General features: G+C 40.7%; 1 protein-coding gene across 4 annotated transcripts in view; it reads left to right on the forward strand.

Moving 5' to 3' along the window:
- Positions 1-20,430, forward strand: part of Ppa2 (inorganic pyrophosphatase 2) — an 80,276-nt gene extending 59,846 nt beyond the window's left edge. For all 4 annotated transcript variants that reach the window (XM_059266282.1, XM_059266283.1, XM_059266284.1 and 1 more), the window contains 5 exons: positions 6,982-7,109; positions 10,948-11,033; positions 14,484-14,553; positions 18,650-18,689; positions 20,224-20,430. In XM_059266282.1, the coding sequence (XP_059122265.1) occupies positions 6,982-7,109; positions 10,948-11,033; positions 14,484-14,553; positions 18,650-18,689; positions 20,224-20,249 (350 nt within the window). In that variant the 3' untranslated portion in view covers positions 20,250-20,430. The remainder of the gene's footprint in view (positions 1-6,981; positions 7,110-10,947; positions 11,034-14,483; positions 14,554-18,649; positions 18,690-20,223) is intronic.
- Positions 20,431-25,059: the final 4,629 nt, after the last annotated feature.

Below are 25,059 nucleotides of genomic sequence, written 5' to 3' on the forward strand. Positions count from 1 at the left end.
TTTATAGAAACATAAATCAAGTTAAAAATGAAATGAAGAACTTGGACTTAGAAGGACTCGGGCTTTGGATCTGTCTGTTATTACAGTTTGTTACTGTCTCTTCTGATTTTTAGCTGGCACCTCAAACAATTCTGCAATTTTCAGTGACTTTGTGTAGGGGGTGTGATACTTTGTAAAGCACTGTGTTATCGTTTTAATATAAACATTCTACAGAGACTACTTATTAATTAAAGTTTTAAACTTGGACATATCTCTGTTATAAAGGAATCATAGTTTTAGACGGTTAAGTTACGGCACCCTATAAAAGCTGTATTTCAAAACCTGGGGGGAGCCAGGCATGCTGGCGCAGGCATTTAATCCCAACAAGTATTTGTAAGTTAGAGGCCAGCCTGATCTACATAGTGAGTTTCAGGGTAGCTGGGGCTACATAGAAAGACCCTGTCTCAAAACCAACCAAACAAACCAACAACAAAAACCCTTTGGTAAGTCTTTTTGCTCTTCTGTGTTTTAGATTATTACTTTATGGAGTTTTTGATATTTTGACTCTATTCTATTTCCCCTAAGAGGGAGATCCTTCCCTCTCACCTTCTCACTTACTTTTTACCTAACCTCTGTGGCTCTACAGATTGTAACGTGCTTAATGAAGACTTAACAGCTAACATCCACATATAAGTCAATACATATCGTATTTGTCTTTTGGGGTCTAGGTTACCTCACCCAGAATGATTTTTTTCTAGTTCTATCCATTTATCTATGAATTTCATGATTTTTTAACAGCTGAGTAATATTCCATTGTGTCAGTGCTACATTGTCTTTATCCCTTCATCTATTGACAGATACATAGTCTGTTTCCAGTTTCTGGCTATTATGAATAGCCATGAATAAACATGGCTGAGCAAATGTCTCTGTAGTAGGATGTAGAGTCCTTTGGGTAAATGCCCAAGAGTGGCATAGCTGGGTCTTAAGTAGATAGATTCCCAGCTTCCCTAGGAACTACCACACTGATTTCCATAGTGGCTATACAAATTTGCAGTGGATGAGTGTTTTCCTTACCCTACATTCTTGCAGGCATAAACTGTCATTTGTTTTATTGATCTTGGCCATTCTGACTGTTGTAGTTTTGATTTGCATTTCCCTGATGACCAACGATGTTGACTATTTCATTAAGTATTTCTCGGCCATTTATGTTTCATCTTTTGAGAATTCTGTTTAGTTCTGTACCCCATTTTTAGTTGGGTGATTTGGTTTTTGATGTCTGGGTTGTTTTTTTTTTTTTAGTTATTTGTTTATTTTAGATATTACCCCTCTATCAGATGTACAGTTGGTAAGTATCTTTTCTCATTCTTTAGGCTACTACTTTGTCCATAGAGAAGCTTTTCAGTGTCATGAGGTACCATTTATTAATTGTTGATTTTAGTGCCTGTACTATCAGTGTTTTGTTCAGAAAGTCTTTTCCTGTGCCAATGAGTTCAAGACTATTCCTCACTTTCTCTTTTATTAAGTTCAGTGTATCTGGCCTTGTGTTGGGTCCTTGATCCACTTGAAGTTGAGTTTTGTGCAGGATGATAAATATAGATCTATTTATGTTCTTTTATATGCAGCCATCCAGTTTGCCCGGCACCATTGGTTGAAGATGCTGTCTTTTTTCCAGTGTGTATTTCTGGCTTCTTTATCAAAAATCAGGAGTCTCTAGGAATGTGGGTTTATATCTATGTCTTCAATTCATTTCCATTTATCAATGTGTGTGTTTTTATGCCAGTACCATGTTTTTATTACTATAGCTCTGTAGTAGAATTTTAAATAAAGGATGGTGATACTTTCTGTGTTTTGTTTTTGTTTCTTTAATTTTATGTTTTAGCTATTCAAGGTTTTTTTGTGTGTGTGTTTCCATATAAAACTGAGAATTATCCTTTCAAGTTCTGTGAAGAATTGTGTTGGAATTTTGATGGGGATTGCATTGAATCTGTAGATTGCTTTGGGTAGGATGGCCATTTTGACTATATTAATCCTGCCTATCCATGAGCATAGGAAATCTTTCCATCTTCTGATATCTTCTTCAATTTCTTTCTTCAATGGTGTAGACATTCTTATAACTCTCTCTCTCTCTCCCTCCCTCCCTCCCTCCCTCCCTCCCCCTACTCTCTTTTCTTTTGGTTGCTTTCTTTCTTTCTTTCTTTTTTTTTTTTTTTGAGGCAGGGTCTCTCTACATAGTCCTAGCTGTCCAGGAACACGACATGTAGACCAGGGTAGCTCCAAATCACAGAGATCTATTGGTTGTAGTATTAAGGCAACTCCACGTAGTTAAAAGGGAGGTTTATTTTGTGGGGTAACTTACAAGTAAAGGGATAGGTTACAGGGTCCGAGAAAGGTGTAGCGCAGTCCAGAGGTGTTCCCTGGAGAACTCTGCTTGGTCTACCTCCATCGTCCAGGATCCAGGAACCAAGAGACCAGCACTTCCGGATCTCGGATCTTACGGGCTCCTGTCTCGGCCCCACCTTGTAGGTGTGACAGTTACGAAGCCTCAATGGGGGTAGTACTTCCAGGTCAAAGCTGGAACAGCTACCCACTGCAGAGATCTACCTGCCTCTGCCTCCCAAATGCTGAGATTAATGTGCACCACATGCCCTGCCTTTTAAGTTTCTTATTGGGCCTCCTGCTTCATTTTCTCCTCTGTACAGGGTGGTGGTTTCTCCACCTGGCAGATGGAAAGGTCTCCTTCCAACCTGTATGCCCCTGCCCTGAACCATTTCAACATAAAAGCCAAAGCCCTCAGCGTGACCCTGAGAGTTGTGTGTGACAAGTATGTGGCTACCCCTCCCTTCTCACAAGCTCCCTTGTTCACTGAGTCCTAGCCACAGGACTTTGGTTTTCCCATCCTCAAATATTAAAGCACACTTGGACCTCACGATATTTTTCCTTTCTGTCTTCCCCCTTAAAGACACTAATGGCAGAAATCTGAATAGTTGTTCCTACAGTTCATACAAGACTCCTTTGAAGGGACTGGAGAGGTGACTCCGTGGTTAAGAGCACTGGATGCTCTTCATGGGACCATGGTTTGAGTCCCAGCACCCATGTGGCAGCTCACAACTGTTGGTAATCCCAGTCCCAGGGGGTCCAAAATGCCCTTTCTTGCCTTCGCAGGCACTAGCTATACATACGGTGCACATGTAGGTAAACACACACACACACCACCTAAAATAAAAATGAAAAAATGAAACCATCTTTTTAAAAAAGAGTTCACTGAAGTGCGTTTTATATGAGCTTGACTTCTGTTATGTAAGATGCTGTTCCCACTCACTGGCTCAGCAAGTCTGCATGCATTGGAGAGGTTTGGTTTTTCCTCTTACTCAGCTGCTTTATTACCCAGCCCTAAATTGATGACAGATGTTTTTAGTAACCACTTTTATTGGGTTCTTTCAGAACATTCAAAATTAATTTCACGGAAGCCAACACTTTTGTATTAATAGATTCACCTGCTTACATGATATTTAGTTAAATCCTCTACTGTAGCCACAGATACTGTTGCAGAATGCCTCAGGAAGAGGCCACCTGAGACCTGGCAAAGATAAAACCCAACTGATGGTGGGGGACATGCGTACTTCCTTCTAGAGGGTTCCACCAGACTCAGCATACACTACAGTCAGAATACTTTACACAGTGCAGAATCTTTGTTAATTAGTTCAGTAAAGTGATAAGTTGAAGTTCAATTAAAAGGGCTTAATTGCTGCAGAAGAGAAACTGAGGTACATTTAGCTTGATTTTATAAATAGGTACTTCCAGGTTTCCTTGCTTATTGATGGAGTGAACCATCTTTGCACTAAATGACATAATTGTCTACATTATAAAGTATCACATAAAACCCTAAAAGTGAGAATAAATGGGTACTAGAAAATTGCTACTTTTCTTTAAAATGGCATAAATTATAAAAATGCATCTGGCAGAGAAGTCCAGCAGATGGACAGTGGTTCTGATTAGGCATTATGGATGAGCACCATGTCACTGAGTTATATTCCTAAAATGACGACAGGAAACAGCATTATGCTGTGCAGATTTTACCATAGTAGAAAAAAAAAAGTATAAACACATCTGCATTTGTTTTTAATACCTTTGGCTAGACAATGTTTCAATGCAACGGGAAGAAAAACAGGTTAAGAATTAAACGTCTCATGGTTTGTATGGTGCAGCTTCTGTCACACATTTTAGCAAATGTGTTCAGCTCTCTTTACTGTAGTTTCCTTATGATTAACACATATGTGTTCTGTAGACCGTAGGTCTGCTGATCAATTATAGGTACAATGTTTCATGCTTTCAGAAAAGTAATTCACTGAGTTGGATTTCTGGCTGGACATTTGCGATTGAGGTTTTAAAAATGTTAAAATTGCATGCTTCCAATTTTGTCTGAGTTTTTTGTTGTTTATGAAAATGCAGCTGTTTTCTCCTGGGATGTAATTAATTGAGAATTGGCAAGTTTAGCTTCTTCTGGAGGTTTGTTCTTCTTTTTGGCATTATTAAATGTTTGACATTTTTAATCGCTGGTGTCTTAAAGGTTCCCTCCATGAGTTCTGAGCAAAGAGCTTCCTAGGCTGAAAAGGGTATTGGATAATTAGCTTCTTTCTTTGAAATTGGTGAGTTAAATAAAGATAATCAAACAAATGTTTTATACAGTGGGATAAAAACCAGCGGATTGGGTGAGGTACAGGAATAGAGTCATCAATCAGATTGAAGTATAAGAAATTATTTTGGAAATTAAAGTACATTTCTAGTTATTTGAGTTTAGTATACTAAAATATTTTCCCAAGCAAATAAGATAACATTAAGTTGGAAAAACCAGGTATTAATCAATTTACAGGGATGCTTTGTAAGAATAGGAGGATATAAGAAAATGATCAATGGAAAGTTCACCTTAGAAATAACTTTTCAGATAAGTAGAAAATATGATGAATAGAATTTATTTTTAATAATAATAAACAGCAGTATATTAGGTGAAGAGTTTATTAGAGTCTGCGTCTGGGGTATTACAAAGGACTCTATAACCCAGGGCGCAGAGTGCATTCCTTAAAGGGTACACTCTATGGCATTCACTGCCATCAGTTAACAATTGCTCAATAAGTATATGTTGACACTTGGTAATGAAGCAACTGTAACCTGCATTTCCTTTCTAGCAAGTCTCTCTATTTTTCCTTTAATTAATTGTAACATTGATGCTTTTTTTGTTTCAGAATATTTTGGATAGATGTGTGGCCTTCAGTAGCATTTCAAACTTTAAATCAGAAGACTATTTGGCAGTAAACTGAACCTTCCCCCTTGCCCTGGGCTCTACCTCACCACATTCATCTCGCTTATGTGAGGCCTCCAGCCCTGGAGGTGCTGAACTCTTGTCTACCAGGCAAGGGTCAAGTGGGAAAAAGCATGGGAATAATGCTTGTCTGTGTGACCAGTGCCCACAGAACACTGGCCTTTCCCTGTTAAGCGAGAAGATGGTGGTTTCGACAAGATGTCGGACCAAGTAGTTTGTGGATTATCCCCGTGTGTACGTCATCTCCTGGTTTTTAGTTATAACTTTGTAATTTTTCAAGTTTGATCAAGTCTCTTTGTTATTTGTTGTGATTATTGTGCATCAGAGGATGATTCTAAACTTGTCCGTTACTTACAGTATTTTGGCAAGTATTTGTTTTCTTTTTTGTTTTGTTTTGTTTTTGTTTTTGTTGTTTTTTGTTTTTGTTTGTTTGTTTGTTTGTTTGTTTTTTGGTTTTTTGAGACAGGGTTTCTCTGTGTAACTTTGGAGCCTTTCCTGGAACTCGCTCTGTAGACCAGGCTGGCCTCAAACTCACAGAGATCCGCCTGTCTCTGCCTCTCGAGTGCTGGAATTAAAGGCATGTGCCACCACCGCCTGGCTTGTTTTTGTTTTTGTTTTTTGTTTTGTTTTTTGTATACTTTTAACTTGTATATTAGAAAGGCTGCTTCCCTGGGGACCTCATTGAACAAGGGATTTATCAGTCTCAATGTAGTAACTTCATTTCCATGTATCTTCTAGCCAGTGTCATCAAAAGCAAATCCTGAAAACCATGGCTGAATTAGGATACATTTTTTGTGGTATTTAGGGACTGCCCTGTTTAAATCCCCTGACTCACTCCTTGTCTTCCTGTTGCATGTTTCCTTCTGGGACTTTTGCCACTGAACACATGTGTGTCTTTGCTGCCTGCTTCGGCCATGACAGTTGCCGGCGTGTGTTTTCATCGACCTATTTCAGTTATCTCACCTCTGGATACAAAAAAATCACACAGCCTTTCTTGGCCAGTGCACTGTTTTCTGGGTACCGTTCTCATCCATGTTCAGACTTGTTAGACCAGTTCTTCCAAAAGCATGAATCCTGATTCTGTGATTTTACCAGTTTAAACCCGCCGTCACCTGTCAGAAGACACCAATCCCTGTCACGGTACCGCTGCTCAGTGGCCGTTCCTTCCTAGAGGTGTCTCCGCCCTCCCCCTCCCTGGTAACACACTGGTCCTAGCCTGTGTTTTATTACCCTAGCACACTCCCTTGCTTCTTCTGTGCTGGTCTTTGTACTTTTTCCGCTCCTGTCTGACTGCTCGTGGGACTCCCTCTCCTAAGGTGCTTTCTTTCGCTCCCTCATCTGACATTACCATCCTGTTCTGTCTGTGATAACCTCATGGCACTTCATCACCGTTTGCTGTCTGTCTGTGTCCTGGACTGTGAGCCCCGTGAACTTCCAGACGGAGAGAAACCTGTGTCCTGGAGGGACTCAGTACATGTTTGTGGAATGAAGGAACAGTATTTTACATGGGGAAATAGAAGTCTGCATGTAATATGAGACATGTAACTAGACCATCACTAGCACCATTGGTTACGAAGTAAGCTGGAGTCGGCCCTGCATTATTTCCTGGCTTCCTCAGACCAGCACTGACTGTATTACTGAGTATAAATGATTATTAACTAACATGTTTGTTTCTTCCTTCACAGATATTGATGATGTTAAGAAGTTCAAACCAGGTTACCTGGAAGCCACTCTTAATTGGTTGAGACTGTATAAGGTACCAGACGGAAAACCAGAAAACAAGTTTGCTTTTAATGGAGAATTCAGAAACAAGGTAAAGATGAGAATCTGTATTTGAAAGTGCACCTCTGAGTGTCTGATGGCATGCTTCACATAGACAATCAATCTGATGTGAATATTCATAGATAGAAGGAAGACAAAGTGCATTTTACTGCCTTCTATATTTAAGGGTATTAGTATCAATATTTTTCCCCAGATATTGAAGTGAATCAACATGGTCGATCTACATACAGCTCATCCCAGAAAGTAAGGGAATTCTGCAATTAGTTTAAACTTTGCCAATTGCGTATGAAGAAAACAGCACTAGTTCCTGGTTTGAGGAGGTTACTTTCCCTTAATGTGAATCCGTCCGGGATTCCCTCCTGACTAAATTTTACCATGGCTGCATGAAGTTGCTTAACAATTAAGAGAGCACTTGAATTATCTTTCTGGTAGAGCGTTTTTCCATTAGAATGCCGCAAAGCTTCCATAAAATGTCTCTAATCTAACATGACACAAATGAAGAAAATCAGCCAAGAAGCTGAAGTCGAAAATATGGAATATTTTTAAAAAGCTGTTAACACTAAATGAATTGCATACTCTTTTTTTTTAAATGAAAAAAATTTTTTTTACTCCTTTTACATACCAACCACACACATCCCCCACTCATCCAGCCTCCCATCCCCTCCATCCCCACCTACTTCCCCCTCCCTCAGCCCACCCCTCATCCCCTCCTCCAAAAGGGTAAGTTCTCTCCAGAGGGGGGACAGCAGAGCCTGGTACATTCAGTTGAGGCAGGATCCAGCTCCTCCCCCCTGTCTCAAGGGTGAGCAAGGTGTCTGTGGGAGACCAGCCCCCACCTTTCCCAGGGTTCCTATGAGGAGGAGAGAGGAATAGACAACTTTTAGATAGAATGATAGGCCTAGCCAATGAGAGGAAAGACAGAAACACAGCATAGCTTTGGGAGGAGCTGGGTCAATACCCAACGACCCAGAACTTTATTCAAAAGGGCTTTTTATAACAATGCCAAGGTGGGGGGCAAAAGACCTCCCCCTTGCTAGATACAGCCAAGTGTAGTCCCTTCCACACACCTGGTACCTAGGCCCATGGTCCAATCATCCTCTTAGCTGGGTAAAGCAAGCTCTCACTTGGAAACCTATGTGGGCTCCCACATACAACCATAGGTAATAGGATCCAGAAAGTCAGCTCATGCACCAGGGATAGAACCTGATCACACTACCAGACGCAGCTACACAACTGTCTCCCATATACAGAAGGTCTAGTCCGTTCCTATGCAGGTTCCACAGCTGTCGGTCTAAAGTTTGTGAGTTCCTATGAGCTTGGTTCAGTTGTCTCTGTAGATTTCCCCATTGTGATCTTGACCCCCTTTGCTCATATAATCCCTCTTCTCTGTCTTTGACTGGACTCCTGGAGCTCTTTGGATACTAGATGTAAAGTAAAGGATAATCAGACTGCAACCCACAGCCCCAGGGAAGCTAGGAAACAAGGAGGACCCTAAGAGGGATATACAGATCACCTTGGGAAGGGGGAATAGATGAAATCTCCTGAGTAAACTTGGGGTCAGGGGGCACTAGAGGGGAGGGGATGGGGGATGAGAACATGAGGGAACGGGATGTTCGAGCTGGGGGAGGGACGGAGTGGGAGAGCAATGAAAGAGATATCTTGATAGAGGGAGCCATTATGGAGAGAGGGAGAAACCTGGTGCTCGGGAAATTCCCAGGAATCCACAAAAAACCCAGCTTAGACTACTAGCTATAGTGGTGAGGGTGCCTAACCTGGCCTACCCTGGTAATCAGATTGGTGACTACCCTAACTGTCATCATAAAGCCTTCATCCAGTAACTGATGGAAGCAGATGCAGAGATCCACAACCAAATTGCATACTCTTAACCAGCTTCTAAGTGGGTACAGTAAGTACGTTCTATAACAGAAACAAAGCTTAAAACTGACAGCAAGTATTGCTCTGAAAGAATTGATTGCTAGGCTCAGTGTTTTCTTGAAAGGCTCATTAAAAGAATTCTTAATGCCACAAAGACTTTGTTTAGAGTTTTAAAATATAAAAGTATTTTAGGCTGGGCGGTGGTGGCGCACGCCTTTAATCCCAGCACTCGGGAGGCAGAGCCAGGCGGATCTCTGTGAGTTTGAGGCCAGCCTGGACTACCAAGTGAGTTCCAGGAAAGGCGCAAAGCTACACAGAGAAACCCTGTCTCAAAAAAAATCAAAAAAAAAAAAAAAAAAAAAAAAGTATTTTAGACTTGTCTTAGAAATGGAATGTTGGATATCTTTTAAATAAATTGTTCTTTTCTTTCAAAATTTATGTTATATTTCTTCGTTTGAAATTATGCAAATCACACACAGCATGCACACACATGTTTCTATATTGCCTCAAAGGCAGCCTGGCAAGTTTTGAAATTACCAAGTCGGGGTCTTCTGTGTTCTGGTGGCTTTGGATGAACATTTATTTTCTTCTGTATGATTACTGGGTCATTCTGGTAATATTTCCAAAAATAGTCATTTTATGCATTGCTTTTTACCATTGCCATTAAAATACAGAGCCTAACTCCAGAACATTTCATTATGCCTCTTTTCTGTGGTTGAAAAGGTGGCTATCGATTTTAAGTCTAGAGTTTCCTGCCCATTTCATGAAGCAAGCACTAGAATTGATTACAGCCAGAATTATCCAAATAATTTTATCTAAAAATCTTTCCCTGTATTATTCACAGAATAATTTCCATTTCTTATCCCCTGTCTAAAACAGTGTCCCCACTACCACCTTGTTGAGAATGAAGCCATTCTCTTTTTTTCTCAGCCCTCCGTAGTCTTGAGAGAACTTTTATTTCACAGGTTAGATTTCCCATTGCAATTCTATCTCAAAGCCCAAGATTCTTTATTTCTTTGGTATGCTAATAATTAGTTGTAATCGAGGAGACTAAAGCTAGTATGAATTAGCTAATAAATAAGGATCTACCTTAAAGAAAGAAAGAAAAAACCTTACTTCTTTTGCAGAGGTTTTGGCAGTTCACATCTGCCTGAAACTCCACTTCAGGGGCATCTGATTCCCTCTTCTGCCCTCCAGGGCTGCTGCACACATGTGATACACATACATATACTCAGGCACACACGTACACATAAACTAACTTTGAAAAAAGAAGTAAAACATTTTCTCCTTTGAAGACGAAAGAAGATTTTTGTTATGTAGTGTTACTAGATGTGTACCCAGCGAAATGTTTATTTGTGATTATACAGTTTAGGGTATTTTATGAATTAGTACCAAGGAAAAGTTGGGGCCGTTCTAGGAAGATGTATTGCTTTCAGTCAGGGAGTTGTCTAAAATTACAGTTAGACTGTGCACTCGTGGCAGTGACGGAATAAATATGTGCTTGCTTCCTCACAGGTTGTGGACCAGGCTAAGCACTTTGCTGTGCATCCTTTTATTTATTCATTCATTAGCCCTGTAGTTTAGATCTGAGATGGGCGAACTATGTCTGTACAGGTCAGATAGTAAATGTTTTAGGCTTTACAACGATGCCTGTGGTTCCCGAATCTCTTCTCAACATTCCATCCCATTAAAGCATCTGTGGGCCAAAGACTGATGGCAGCCCATATGTGTGACCCACAGACTTTCATTTGCCTGCCCCTTGTCTCGATTGCACCCCACCTCATTATGTGCTGTTCCTCAGAACAGGAAGTTAAGACTTGGTGAAGTTAAGTACCTGCATCACAGCTGGTGACCAAGGAAGGTTTTCTGCTCAAGTTTGCCCGATTCCAGAGCTCAAGCGCTCAACAGTTTACTAGTAGTTCTGTGTGGGTATAACACTGATTTGGGTGGGAACTAGATTGCAACTATCTCTGTCTGTTTTTGATTGGAGCTAGGCTTTCGCCCTTGAAGTTGTTAACTCCGCCCATGAATGTTGGAAAGCAATGCTCATGAAGAAACGTGACCGTGGAACTATCAATTGGTAAGAATGTGTAATGTTAATTCATTGTTAGTTTCTGCTCAGCAGCCACATAGTGTTGCTCAAATCCCAGAGTTTCAAAGCATATCTTTTTTTTTTTTTTTTTTTTTTTTTTTTTTTTTTTTTTTTGAGACAGGGTTTCACTTTGTAGCCCTGGCAGTCCTGGAACTCACTCTGTAGACCAGGCTGGCCTCGAACTCACAGAGATCCACCTGCCTCTGCCTCTGCCTTCCAAGTGCTGGGATTAAAGGTGTGTGGCACCACCACCCAGTTTATGGAGCATGTCTTTAAGGGTCATTGCTTAGTGCTGGCTGTCAGTGTGCAGCTAGAAATCCAACGTGGTTCATTTTTTCCAAATGATTTTTATTTCACTAAGATATACTGACAAGTAAACAAATACTTAAGGCAGTTTACTATGGTAGGTGCAAAGATACAGTAAGAACAGCAGTTTCCAGTATTTGAAAATGTAGTTACTTTGTTTACATAAAACCTACCACATCATTTCTTATAAACAGTAAAAGCCGTTGTTTTCCTTTTGTAACCCATATTTTTCCGCGTGCATCTGTCTGTGTTCACACATGGTACAGATGTGGCAGTCAGAGGACAACTCGCGAGAGTCGTTTCTCTCTTTCCACCTTGTAGATTCAGGGAATGAACTCAGGTAGTCCTTGTCCCGCGTGACCTGGACCATTAAAGGATTAAGAGGAATCAAACAATAGTAAAATGCATACATTCCATTTTAATGTGAAACGTCTAAATACATACTTATTTACCAAACTGGGGCTATAGGGTAAAGCCCTTTTCTACATTGATTCCATGTGGATTTTTTTTTACATCTACTAGCATGTGAAATGTAAAATAAGGATCCTGAAGTCTGAATCCTTTCAGTTGTGGCGTTTAATCCAGCTCTTCAGTTCAGCACCAGTGAGGCCGGCTTCTCTCCCTGCCCGCTGTCTTTGTATGGTCAATACTCCTGTTCCAGAAGCATCTTAGCCGTTACTTCTGCAGCTCACGTCCTGGACCCGCACTCCACTGCTCTACATTCCCTAGTGGACAGCCGGAGCGTTAGCTGCTGTGCTGTGTACTGACTCTGACCTTTAGCATATAAGCAGGACGTGGCACAGAAGGGAGTTTTGACCAAATAAATATATTTTCAATGATCCCAAATTATTTATGTCTTGAAGTTGTCTGTTTAGTTTTTCACTTTCCTGAAGGAAGGAACATTTAATTCATTGACAATACTTTTGTAGCACCAGTGAGATGTCTTGGCATACAACAGTGCTTCCTTTGGAAGCCTGGTGACCTGATTTCAATCCCTCCGACCCATATAAAAGTAGAGGGAGAAACCAACTGCACAGAATTGCCCACTGGCCTCCATACATGGACTGTGATATGCATGCACCTCTCCACCTGACATCCATGCACAGGAATAAGGGCACATGTGGAGCGCGCGTAAATGATGTGTTTTTTTCTATGCCAAGCAATAGTACCAGTTCTATTTGGTTCTGCATACATTTGCCCCAGTGCCATTTTTGTCTGCAAACTCGAGAGGTCATGATCCAAAGTCATCAGCAGCATCACAGTTTTGTATTGTCTCCCCCTTTTTTCTTGGTGCTCTTGCTTTAAAGTGAAAAGCCTTGACAGTGTGAACCCTGGACACTGACTTTGATCATGACTGTAAGCCTTTGTCAGACTTGAGACTGACTTGAAGAAAATAATTTTCCGTGAATTAAATTTCCATACTCTTGACTCTATAAATTTTCTTTTGTGTCTGTTATTTTCTGATGATCATTTCTTTTATTTAATCAGTTATCTTGTGCTGTTAATCTATTTTAGTATGTCTTTTTAATTTCTAAGTATAATTTTTGTTGGTTGTGTCCAGCATTTTTGACATTGGTGGTTTTTAACTCCAATGCAACATCTTCCTGGCTTAGTGAGATTGTTCGTGTACCGTATAACATTTAAAAATTGTCTATTTATTTTTGTAGTGTTAGGACATTTATAAATTTAGAACAAAATATTTAGTACTTCAGAATTCAAAAAAGAAGGAAAGCACGTTTTAGCAGTAGGTGCCAGCACCCCAGTCAGCCGTTTAGAGATTATCAGCTTCCTCCACATTATCAGCCTCTCTCCAGGCCACTGTCAGTTTGAGAGCTGAAAAGACTTAGAGATTTTAAGGTACATGAGGACTCACTGGCTCAGTGTTTTATCTCCAGCATCTGGAAAAGCCTTGGACACATGGTATAATTTTTTGAACTTGCAAATGGATACAAAGCAATGCTGTCTAGACTTCCTTTCTTTTCTCATTGTCCATATGGTCCTGGGGCTTCTCTGCCCCGGGCAGACCTGGAGCTTGTCTTCCTTCCTCAGCTTCCCCAGCAGATGGGATTACACACCACACACAGATGAATAAACAAATAGACACACAAACAGACACCTAAATCAATAATGCCATTCAAAAACCTATAGTCATTTTAAAAATGGAATGTTGTTCATGGCACAAGTGAAAATAAGTCCCACCCTAAGTTACGATGATAACCAGAAGGAAAATCTGTGACCAGTGTTGCTAGTTACAGACAGGTGGGGTGTGAAAGTAAATGCATAAATAGATCTTCTTATGATAAATCCCCAACATATTTTACAAAGCAGTTGTAAGATAAATTTGCTAATGTCTATCTGTTAGGTCCATTTGAGAAAAAATAAATCTTTGTGTTTGCCCCATTCACCTCTTGGAGACGATCATTGCTATTTACTTTTTCCTTTGACTGAAGAAGTAACTTGGTTTTAGCTCCTTTCTCTACTAATGCTTTATACATCCATTTCAACCTGCCAGCTTTTCTGTGAAATTCTCAGAGATAGGCCTTATTCTATGTAAGAGGGATGGTGGCCTCTGCTGTCATCTGGGGGGCGGGCCTTGTGCAGTGGTGGCGTGCTTTGGGGTCTATCAAACAAAGAAGGATGTGAGTTTCCAAGCCCTCGCTGATTGGAGAACAAGCTTAGGCTGGTCTCTGCCTTTCTGGACTGTCCAACTGATAAGTTTTCGTATTATCATTTCTTCTTATCCTTAATCTTCTGTATCTCTCTGAGAAAGAGAATCTCTACCTTTCCATTTCCAATGCCTATTCCTTAGAGGAAAATGTCTCCACGTGGTGTCATTCTGTATGTTGGATTTGACTCTTAATAAAGGTTAAATGTGGTTATGATGTTTGTGTATACAACAGGAAATGGTTTTGATATTACATCATTTTAACTTGTTTTAATTGTGGAGAGTGCGGTGTGGTGTATGACTCCGTATTTGTACGTACAGTAGCTTTAGGTGTTCTGGTCTGTACTTGTTCCGTTCTCTGTTCCTTGGCTGACGTCATATAGCCGGTGTGGACTGTTTGTGGTTGGTTTTCTTTTGGTGATGCTCATTTTGGGCTGTGTTAACTAACATTCTCTTTTCTTCTACAGCACAAATGTGCACATCTGTGATAGCCCTTTCCATTGCACTCCAGAGGAAGCAAGATCATTAGTTGAATCGGTAAGGAGCCGGTGTCCAGGGCATCCTTTAATCTTATAGATGTCATGAGAACGCTGACAATGCTTCTGAAATGTCTAGCAATGAAACCTGTCAAGACCTTTGGGAAGTATAAAATGAAATAATGCTATTGAAGTTAGCAATTTTTTTTAAAAGCTGGGCAGTTTCAATCAGAGGCTATTAAACCTCCTAGTTTAATTCTTAAATTTGGTGTTCAAACTGTCCTCCTGTTCCCAGGCCACGGCCATCTGTGGACATTTGCTGTCTGTGCTCTTTGGTCCCAGTAGGTGGTCCCTCCCGTTATCTTCATGGGGCAGGTGCATTTTGGCTCAAGAGAGGGACGTGCCCAACCCCCCCTTGTCATTTCCACGTAGCTCACCCACCTCATGAGATTAGCTTCGAGGACCTCCCTGCCTTAGTGATAATGCTGCATGGAGGCAACTGTAGTTACCAGTATATTAATTCTTAATTAGAGAGCACTAAATAAGAAAATTAATATTTGGATAATTGGGAATATAAGGTGTGTTTAACAGAGATCTCAGGCTTTAAAATCCCCCATACAAATTAAGGGCTTTTAACTAATTATGAACTAGAAACCAGAAAATTTAGGTCTTTATGAACAACTAAAATTATGGCTGCTTTTAATTTGTTGGGTTTTTTCACCACTAATTCATTAGTTATTCAATTATAACCTGCTCTGCGATAATTTGTGAGTGCTGGAGTGCACACGAAAAAAGATGCAAAAAACATGTCCTTTTGAAAATTACAGTTTAGTTGGGAAGATAAATAATAAATGTAGAAATGAAGTAGACTTTCAATAGATAATAAATACCATGCTGAAAAATGAGCAGGAAGAGGATGGGAGTTCTAGTCATTAAGCAGTGGTCTGGGGCAGCCTCACAGGAAAGGGGCATGCAGATGAGCCCGGGCCTGTGGAAGGCGAAGGGGAGAGCACACTGAGCAGCTCAAGGGAGAGCCTTCCACGCCCAAGGCCACAAGGCAGAAGGATGCCTGTGTGCTAGCCAGGGACACTGAGGATGGCTGGGAATTTGGGACTAATTCAAGCCACATACTGAGTTCCAAGGCAGCCTGGGCTAGGGAGTGAGCCTGTGTCTCACAAAACCAATAAATCGCAAGATACAGTGCAGTTTTGCAGTTATCAGATGCCAAAGTTTAAAAAGTCTGATGATACTAGATGTTTTCAAGCCCTGTACTCGATGAGTAGCTTGCAACATAAATTGTTGTGATTTCTTCAAAGAATGCTAAGTAGTTCCTAGGGAGACTGAAGACACTGGCTGTTCTGCACTTGGCCTTCTAGATATGTCTTATAGAGACACTAATGCATCTGCCTATAAAGCCAGACAGGGAAAATTTGAAACTATCTATCAGTTGATAAAATTAGGGAAATCAACTGTCCCCATGCACTGTTATACTTGTCATGTTGATAAATCAGGACAGAAGGAAGGTGTGGAGTTGAGTGGGTTAGGAGGATATCAGGAAATCATTGCCAATAGTGAAGAGTTAAATGTCTGCTGCTCTTCATGAGACCATTGTTGTTACTCTCAAAATTAAATACCATTCTCTTCACTAATGTGAAAAAACATGTTTCTTGCCCATGACAAAACTCTGAACGCCATTATCTGACTTTCCATAATGGTGGTTCTCTTTTAAATAGGAGTTTATGTGTTCTGAATATATTCATCCAGTCAAGAAATGTGTCCTAACAATGAAAAAATAACATTTTTGAGATTATTTTTTCAAGTAATGTCATGATATATGTTTTAAGAGAACTTGTTTGCTCCTTTTTGCGGTGGTTTTTAGGCTAACAAATTGCTCGATTGTTTGATTTTTTTTGTGTGTGTGTACCATTCATTTTCTCTCTCTGAAGCGTTTGACAGTGCCAGTTAGAAACAGATGTTAATTTTAGACAGGAAATCTAACCAGTGAATTTTCCAAAGAATTTTGTAAAAGGTATTGTATGACTTAAAAAGATACAACAATGTCAAAAAATGAGAAGGTTATAATCTGTGTAGGAGAATATTGCCATCAGATTTCAAATGCTTCATCCGAGTGGGAGATTGGGGCCTGTTGCAGTTACTCTTACACCTGCCGCCCACGAGCATGTTTTGTGTGAGAGAGGAAACTGTATTAAACAGTAATAGCAATCCTCTGCCTGCTCCTCCTTCTCCACATATTTCAAGGAAAATTAACCAAACCATTTATGATCTGGGGGAATTATTAGGGATCTTCAGAGGAATAGAACCAGTGGATACGTGTACATTTATGCCACCATTTGACGATGACAGGCCGTGAACATGGTGGTGGTTTCTTATGTATCTTAGAGCTCAAAAATGCTGAGGTATGTTGGCTTAACCAAAGCTATTGCTCCACCAGTCATTTAAAAGTATTGCACATACAGCTATATTGGTATGCCGTACTTGACAGTGATGATAAATAATTATGTCACTACTGCTTCATATAATGCTACATCATACATGATGCTTTTATTGTTATAGAATATACTCTTGATTTTTAAGAGTTTGCTGTAAACAGTGTACTGCATTACACTGGCAGCAGCCCCACACATCCTAAGTGTTAATCTTTTATTTATTTATATCATTTTCTTGGGCTTGCTTTGCTCTCTTGTTTTATCATGGCCCCTAATGAGATCAAATCTACTGCGAATGTTGCCACTGAGAAGCCGTATCAAATGATTGACATGGAAGTGGAGGAAAAAGTGGTGAAGGGTTATTGGGTTGAAAATTAGTTGTTACTAACCAGTCGGGTATGTCCGGTTCCACTGTAGCTACAGTCTTGAAGCGCAGGGACAATGTGACTGGAGCTGCTTTCCTAGCCAGCACTTGCCATTCCCTAAACATCCGGGACCTGGCTTTGGCTTCCTGGGCAGCACAGTCCTCCCAGGCATCTGGTTCAAGAATAGGGAATTTTATCCATAGTAAAGATTCTCTATGACAAGTGGTTTTCCTCTCCCTTAACTTACCCACTGTTTCCACAAATCCTCCACTGCCCTCACATCAGTACTCACAGGCTCACCATTTCCACATTTATGTAAAGAACAATTCTGGAGCTGTCTAAACCGCCGGGCCTGACTACTACTAACGTTGCCATCAAGTCCAGCCCCTTCTCAACTCAACATCACAAACGTGGCTTTGGCTGTGGTTGTTGCAGTGCTTACGGGGATACCTCTATGCGTGGTCTTCACACTCCGAAATCTCCTCACATTTAGTTCAGGCCATTCCCCAATTCTCGGTATCTTATTGCTACCAACAAAACAGAGTAGTGTTGTAGGCCACAAGCTGAAACCTTTGTGAGCTGCAGAGCGAGCGCCATCACATGAGTAAGCACATGCTGCATCATATTATAGCCCCAGTGAGGAGGCCTGAGCGAGCCAGGTGGAGGGTACATCCCTTCCCAGGATGCCCCTCCACAGCTTTGTGCTAAAGTGGAGCAGGGCTATTGAGGGCATGGCACAGTGGGCAAGATGGTGCTTATTGTAGGTAATCCTCTCACATACGTTTATTAGTGATATTCATCCCAACATCAAAGTGTTTTTGCCTCCAGACACCAGCCAACAGATCAAGGAATTCTAGCCATTTTTAAGGTTTTCTGCCCCTGCTTTAACTGAAGATCATAAAACACCGATGGAATTCTAGAAGGATTCCATCGATGACTGATCAAGAACCTTGCTTGCTTGGGTAATGCCACCACAAAGATGGCAAACATGTTAAGTTGGGTGTGGGTGAAGTTGGCAGTACAGACTGCTTAAAGGTGGTTCCTGTGGGCTGTTGTCTAAGTGTGCCTTGAAGGAAAATGTCTTCACACACTCAGCTATGGGGTGCTCAGCTAGCCACTTGGGCTGCTGATAGAAAAAAATTTCTGAGCATGCTTTCTTTTATTTGACTCTACTTCTGAGGCTTGTTGCCTAGAAAGAGTGAACAGCCCAATAAAGCAGAGGAATCTTTACTTTTTTGAAGGTAGAGTATAGTTTTATTCTATAATCTCATGAAAAAATATTTCTGGATTCACTTTCCATATATAAATATTGAATATATTAATTCTTTGCTGTTTTATCTTTTAGATCCCAACACCTTCAATGAGTAAAATAAGCAATATCGAAGGTACAGTATGTTTCTTTTTAAAAGTTATTTGTCATTTTAAGAGAGAGAGTGAGAGTGTGTACTGTTAGGAGTTGGCTTTGTCCTTCCTTCAGCGACTATGGGGGTAGAACTCAGGTCATCAGGCTTGGGAGCAGGTACCCTCACCCTGAACTATCTCACTGGCCTTGTTACAGTTCTTGAGAGCAAAATGTACAAATCTGTTTATAGTAGTGGAAACCAATAAATAAATAAAATTAGTTTGAATTATGCAAATTAAGTAGATTTCAGATGGTCATTAAATTGCTCTGATAAAATTTCATTTGCCCAATTTCAGGAAATGAGGAGCACGTTTCTTATTTTGAGGCTAGATCATTCGATTACATGGTGATTAAGCAGCCTCCATCTGGCTTGCTTAGGCCTTCCCGTTGCTGCTGTAGTGTGCTGCAGTGTGGCTTACTCATGTGATGGTGCTCACACTGCAGCTCTGTGTGTGTGTGTGTATGTGTGTGAAGTCATGAGAGATTCCAGCCAGTTCTGATAAACTTCGAATGACTGCAGAAACTTGAGTCTAAAAGACTTACTTTTATTATCTCTAGGCATTTTATAAGTCATTTGTTTTAACTGAAAGTCTTAAAACCAAAATATATCATAGGGTTAAAACTAAGTTCCATGTCTTTGGTTATCATTATTTGAAGCCACTTTAAGGAACAAGTAAAAGTATTCTTCAGTGACATTTTGGAAGATACATTGTATGTGTATAAGCATATACACATACAATGTATCTTCCAAAATATGACAAGGCTTTTGACCCTTTTATATAAAAAAAATTAGGATTTTCAACTTAATGAACTTAGAGGGAAAAATGAGAACATTTACTTCTTCCAGCTGTGAGATGTTTAGGAAGGAGGGTGTCCCTAGACTCAATTCTATAGGAAAGCAGGTGTGCTTCTTATCTGCTGGCCGGTTAGGCTTTCTTTGCAGTACATCTCCTTTTGGGTATTTAATGAACAATCAAATTTTACAGCAAAGAAGTTTTTCTATTGTTGCTAAAGGGCTAACTTTTGCATTGTTCATTAGAGACTAAAATGCCTCCAAAGGGGGCCAGAAAAATACCATGAGCAGGCTCTAGAATTTTTAATGTAGTTTTATATGGGGCTTGAGTCAACTGAGAACATATGAGAACTGGAGGCAGTAGCTAATCTTAAGTAGAGAGATGATATGCTAAGATCATATAGACTCAAAAAATTCTACTACTAGCTGAGTGGTGGTGGCACATTCCTTTAATCCCAGCACTCAGGAGGCAGAGGCAGGCGGATCTCTGTGGGTTTGAGGAGAGCCTGGTCTACAGAGTGAGTTTCAGGACAGGTGCCAAAGCTACACAGAGAAGCCTTGTCTCAAAAAAGAAAACAAACAAACAAACAAACAAAAAAAAAAACAAGAAAAAAATTCTAATACTAATGTCTAAATAGTTCCTACAGATGTAAACTAAACATTGTCTCATTCTTCCTTCTTCCCTCTTCATTCCTTTCTTTTCCCCCTCCCCACACTTAAACAGAAGATAGGTGGTACTTCCTCGACTGATTGGGACACTGGAGGTACTGCAGTAAGACTTCAACCTCTGAGGATCCCTGAGGCTCCTTTTCCCTTAGTGCTCTTGAGAAGCAAGCTGATGCCCAGCCCATTTGATGACTTCCTGTCAAAACATCATTGTTCTAAAACTTTTTAAATAAACTTGTAAATAAACACTGACATTTTGAACTTCTCTGTCTTTTAGATATTTATTGATATAAGAAAAAAAGATTTCACTGAATTTCATAATGAAATCTAAAGGCATTGTTTGACTAATGATTTCATGTCTAATTGGTTAAATGTCAAAATCACAAATTTAACAATAAAATTTTTACCAATACTATTATTATTTTCATGTCTTCTTGTCTCTTTTCAAGTCCATCACTGATAAAGGCTTTTTGTAACAAGCTGTCCTCTTAGCATTGTCTACATAAATGTGTTATATGCATTAAAGCTCTTTCCTCTGATTTGTTGTGGCAGAGGCCCTTACCCCTTCCAGCTTCTCACTCTTTCCATCCCTTCAATTTTAGTTCTCATCTTCATGGAGCTTTCAGATCCCCAGAGGAAGAACTCGGCTTAGACATCTCTTTAAAGGCACTGGACCCCTCTTGCCCAAACTGATGTAATTGTTTCCCCTTGAAGTCATACTGAACCACACCTCATTCATGAATGTCCTCTGTATTCCTTTACACATATCCACTACCCTCCTTCATCAGGCATTCCCCTACCCCCTCACCCAGTCTCTTCTATGGGCCTCTGTCTTGTCCCCATGGCTCTAGCTCAGCCTTATGCTCAAGCTTCCTTACCAAGTGACTATTCTCTCTAACTTTGCTCCAATCTCATCTTCCATATTTCCAAGCCGTTATTTTCTTAGGTTTTCTGAAAATACTTTCAATAACTTTTGTATCTGAGAATAAGAACTAAATTTTCATTTTCTCCAAAATTTATCCTCTGCCCTGCTGTGTCACCCACACTCTGTAGACATGTATTTTCACACCCCCACAACTGTGTTACCCTGTTGGTGGTGCTGATGCTGGCCATAGCTTTTTCTCCTTTTCCTTTCTATTGGTCTCATGATCATTGAATTCACTAATATGTTTTGTGGTTTGCAAAACACTGTTTGGCATTACGATACTGTTTTCCATTTACACCTTTGGTGTATCAGGATGTATTTTAGAAAGCAGCATGCTGCATACACCCTGTAAATTGGTGTTGCTCACTTGGTATTTGAAGTTCTGAGATATTCTATAACTTGCCCAACATCACATAGCTAATAAATTTCAGAGACTGGATTCGAACTATTGACTCTCAAGCTGTACATTCCATGGATTTTCCAGCCTGTTATGCATGATGCATCTTGCTTATAATGAAGGCAAAATAGCATCCTTCTCTTACAGATAAAGATGAAGACAGATTATAATGGTTAGACCACAAGCAAAATATTTTCTATACATGTGTATGTGGAGTACATGTAGATATCAGAGGACAACCTCTGGTATCATTACTCCACAGGCATCATTCACCATTTTCTTGGAGACAGGATCTGTTACTGGGACCCAGGACTTGGTGAGCCAAAGAGCCTCGGGGAGCTTCCTGTCTCTGCCTCCCCAGCTCTGGAATTATAATCACATGCCACCATGCTAGGCTTTTTACAGGGGATGGATGGAACTTGGGTCCTCATGCTGGCACAAAGCAAGCACCTTACTGACATAATTGTCTCCCCAGCCCCAGCAATGTTTTCTTGAAGTCTTTGGGAATATGTGAACTCTGTTGAGGGACAACAAAGAGCACAAAGGAAGAATATATTTTTAATATTATGCTGACTGTCCTGGTTGGTAGGTTTTGTGGGAGGGTTGTTTTGGTTTTTTTGTCAGCTTGACACAAGCTAGAATTATGTGGGGAAAGGAACCATAATTCAGAAAATGCCTTCATCAGATTATCTGCAGGCAACTGTGGTACATTTTCTTAATCTGCTAGTTGATGGGGGTGAGGCAGGGGGTGACAGCTCATTGGGGCCATGCTACCCCTGGAGGATGATCCTGGGTAGTAAAAGAAAGCAGGCTGATCAGGCCCTGAGAGTGAGCCAGTAAGCAGTATTCCTCCATGGCCTCTGCTTCAGCTCCCTGCCCTGTGTTCCTGCCCTGACTTCCCTTACTGATAGAGTGTGACCTGAGTGTTTGTAAGCTAATATGCACCTTCTCTGCAAGTTGCTTTTGGTCATGGTATTTGAGTACAGTGATAGAAACTCTAACAAGGCCCTGACTTAAATTGTGAAAATAAAACTTATAAAAAGAGAATAAAGAACACTTAACCTTGCAGTTTAAAAAGGGAGGCTGATTTTTCAGGGATGGGCTAGATTAGTCTACTTGTGCGAACAGAATATCTTCTGTGTATTGAAAGGAGCATGTCTAGGTGAGCCTGCTTTCCCTTCCCCTGGCAGCAGTACCCAGGTGCCACCTATTTATCAAGCCTTTTTCAAGAGGTGACACATCACTGATCTAAATTTGCTTTGCACTGTGATTTTTTTCATAAATAATACATAAAATGAATTAAATCATTGTTATGCTCGGCAGTGGTGATGCATGCCTTTAATCCCAGCATTTAGGAGGCAGAGTCAGGTAAATCTCTGTGTTTGAGGCTAGCCTGGTCTACAGAATGAGCTCCAGGACAGCCAGGGCTACATAGAGGGACTCTGTCTTGGAAGAAAAAAATCATGTTACTGTTGTGGAGCTGGGGATCAAACCTAGGGCATCACTTCTGCTCTGCAAAGGATGGCCACACCAACCCTAGTTGTCACCATTGTTATGGTGACAATCGCATTTTGTTGAGTTGGTCTTTTGTAATTATTTTAGAAATGCCTTCCAGATCATCTAATTTGATCTTCCCCAGCCCAGTCCTGTGGAGCAATTAAATTGAATAAATTTTATACTAAGTACTTAGAAAGGAAAACCACTGGAAAATAGTAAAGTGTATTATTATTAAAACTGTCTAAACAGATTAGAAAGCCCAAATTGACCGCTGGGTGGGCTGTTAGGTTGTACCCGAAGTCAGTTCCCATGGGTGGTTGACTCAGAAGGTCACTATCCAAGATTCATTTTCCCCAAACTTGCTCCAACTGAAAATGTCAGGATTTTAACAGCTTTTGTTTAGTTTTCTCGTGCTCATGGCTGTCTCATGCCTGCTGCCATTAGCTACAAAAGGGTCTACCCCTTACCGTGAACACATGCGGTATTAGGAGTCAGTGTGCTGGTTAATTATATTCACAATTTATTCTGAGAAAGGAGTTCGTGGCTGTGAGCTAGGTCTGGGTGTGCCTTATGTCTAGCCCTTTGCCTTACATTATCATGTTATTACACAACAATTCCAATCTTTAAATTCTTTTTAGCCTCTGTCAGTTCCATCTTCTGTCGGTGTTCTGTGCAAGGTATGTGTTGGTGATTGCCAGTGAGGTCTGCGGAGCTTTCTGTCAGAATCCCCATTTTATTAGTACTATTCATAACAGATGAAATTTTCCCTATTATTTTCTTTGTCTGCTTCTTTATTAGATCCTAATATCGTTATTGATTTCTGTGATTTGTTTTAAGATTTGAATACGAGACCCAAGTCTCACCTTCAAATAAAAAATCTCTATGTGGGCTCTGAAAATGTGTGCTGAGCTAACTGGTGGAGACACTGTGGATGCCTCGATCTGGGGAGAGACTGCTGCAGGACTAAGTTATTTCTTCCCATAGCCTGTCGAAAGTTTGAAATGCAGATAATGTAACGCTTTCAATGAGACACTGGATTAAAAGGGAATAAAATAGATGGGAACAGTTTTGAAAGAAGTCATCGAAGAATGCTATAGTCTTAATGGGCTAAAGCCTCAAACACGGGGTGGCAGATGTGAGCTGTGTGTGGCCCTGTACTTGACGATCTTCAGGAATCACCTTCCTGCAGCAGGAGTTCACAGCTGGAGAGCAGAGCAGGGAGTCAGGCCCCAACCTCATGTGTCAACATCTGTCCATCCTCAAGCGGACAAAACCAACCAAACCAGCAAGTCAACTGAGCTCGCTGGCTGCCCCTTCTGGTCAGATCCACACTGATCTGTGCAGCCCCGAAACCGCTCCCTGCCTCTTGTATGTAAGAGGTTCCCTAATGATGGCATGGAACAGAGCTCTGGCGTGGACACCGAGACCGCCCGATGCGCTTTCGTGGTGTCCTCATGTTGCTGCTTGAGCTGGTTCTGATCCTTAAACTCAGCGAAAATGTGACCTCTTCTGAGACCCTTTCCCCATCCCCAATAGAAGAGAGCAGTTCTTTTCTGCTCTGTAATAGATGGATAGTATTTAGATCCTTCTGGCTTGTTTGAGAACTGTTCCTATCATCTCTCCTACTGAATTATAGAATCACTGAGACTGATTATGACAGTTTTTAAAGCATTGTTTTATACATTAGCAATTCATATTTGTTGGATTACATTGATACGGTGCCCTGTGAGAAACATAGGTTTATAAAGGGTAAGCGGAGTGCTGGAAATCACAGGCCTTTGGCACCTGGTGCATCTTCTGGTGCTGCTGTTCAAAGCATTGAGGAGTTTCTCTCTTTCATTCCAAAAGCCCAAGTGAGAGCTTTGAACCAGAAGAATCCATTCATGTTAAGGGCACCCTCCCCCAAAATGGGAGCTTAACTCTCAAGTATCAGGGTTTTAAATTACATTTGTGTGTGTGTGTGTGTGTGTGTGTGTGTGTGTGTGTGTGTGTGTGTGTGAGATGGGTGATCAAATGCTGGTTGTCAGCATCTTTACACACTTGGTGGCAAGCATCTTTACACACTCAGCCATCTT

Source organism: Peromyscus eremicus, chromosome 6 (assembly GCF_949786415.1).
Source record: "Peromyscus eremicus chromosome 6, PerEre_H2_v1, whole genome shotgun sequence".
NCBI lineage: Eukaryota > Metazoa > Chordata > Mammalia > Rodentia > Cricetidae > Peromyscus > Peromyscus eremicus.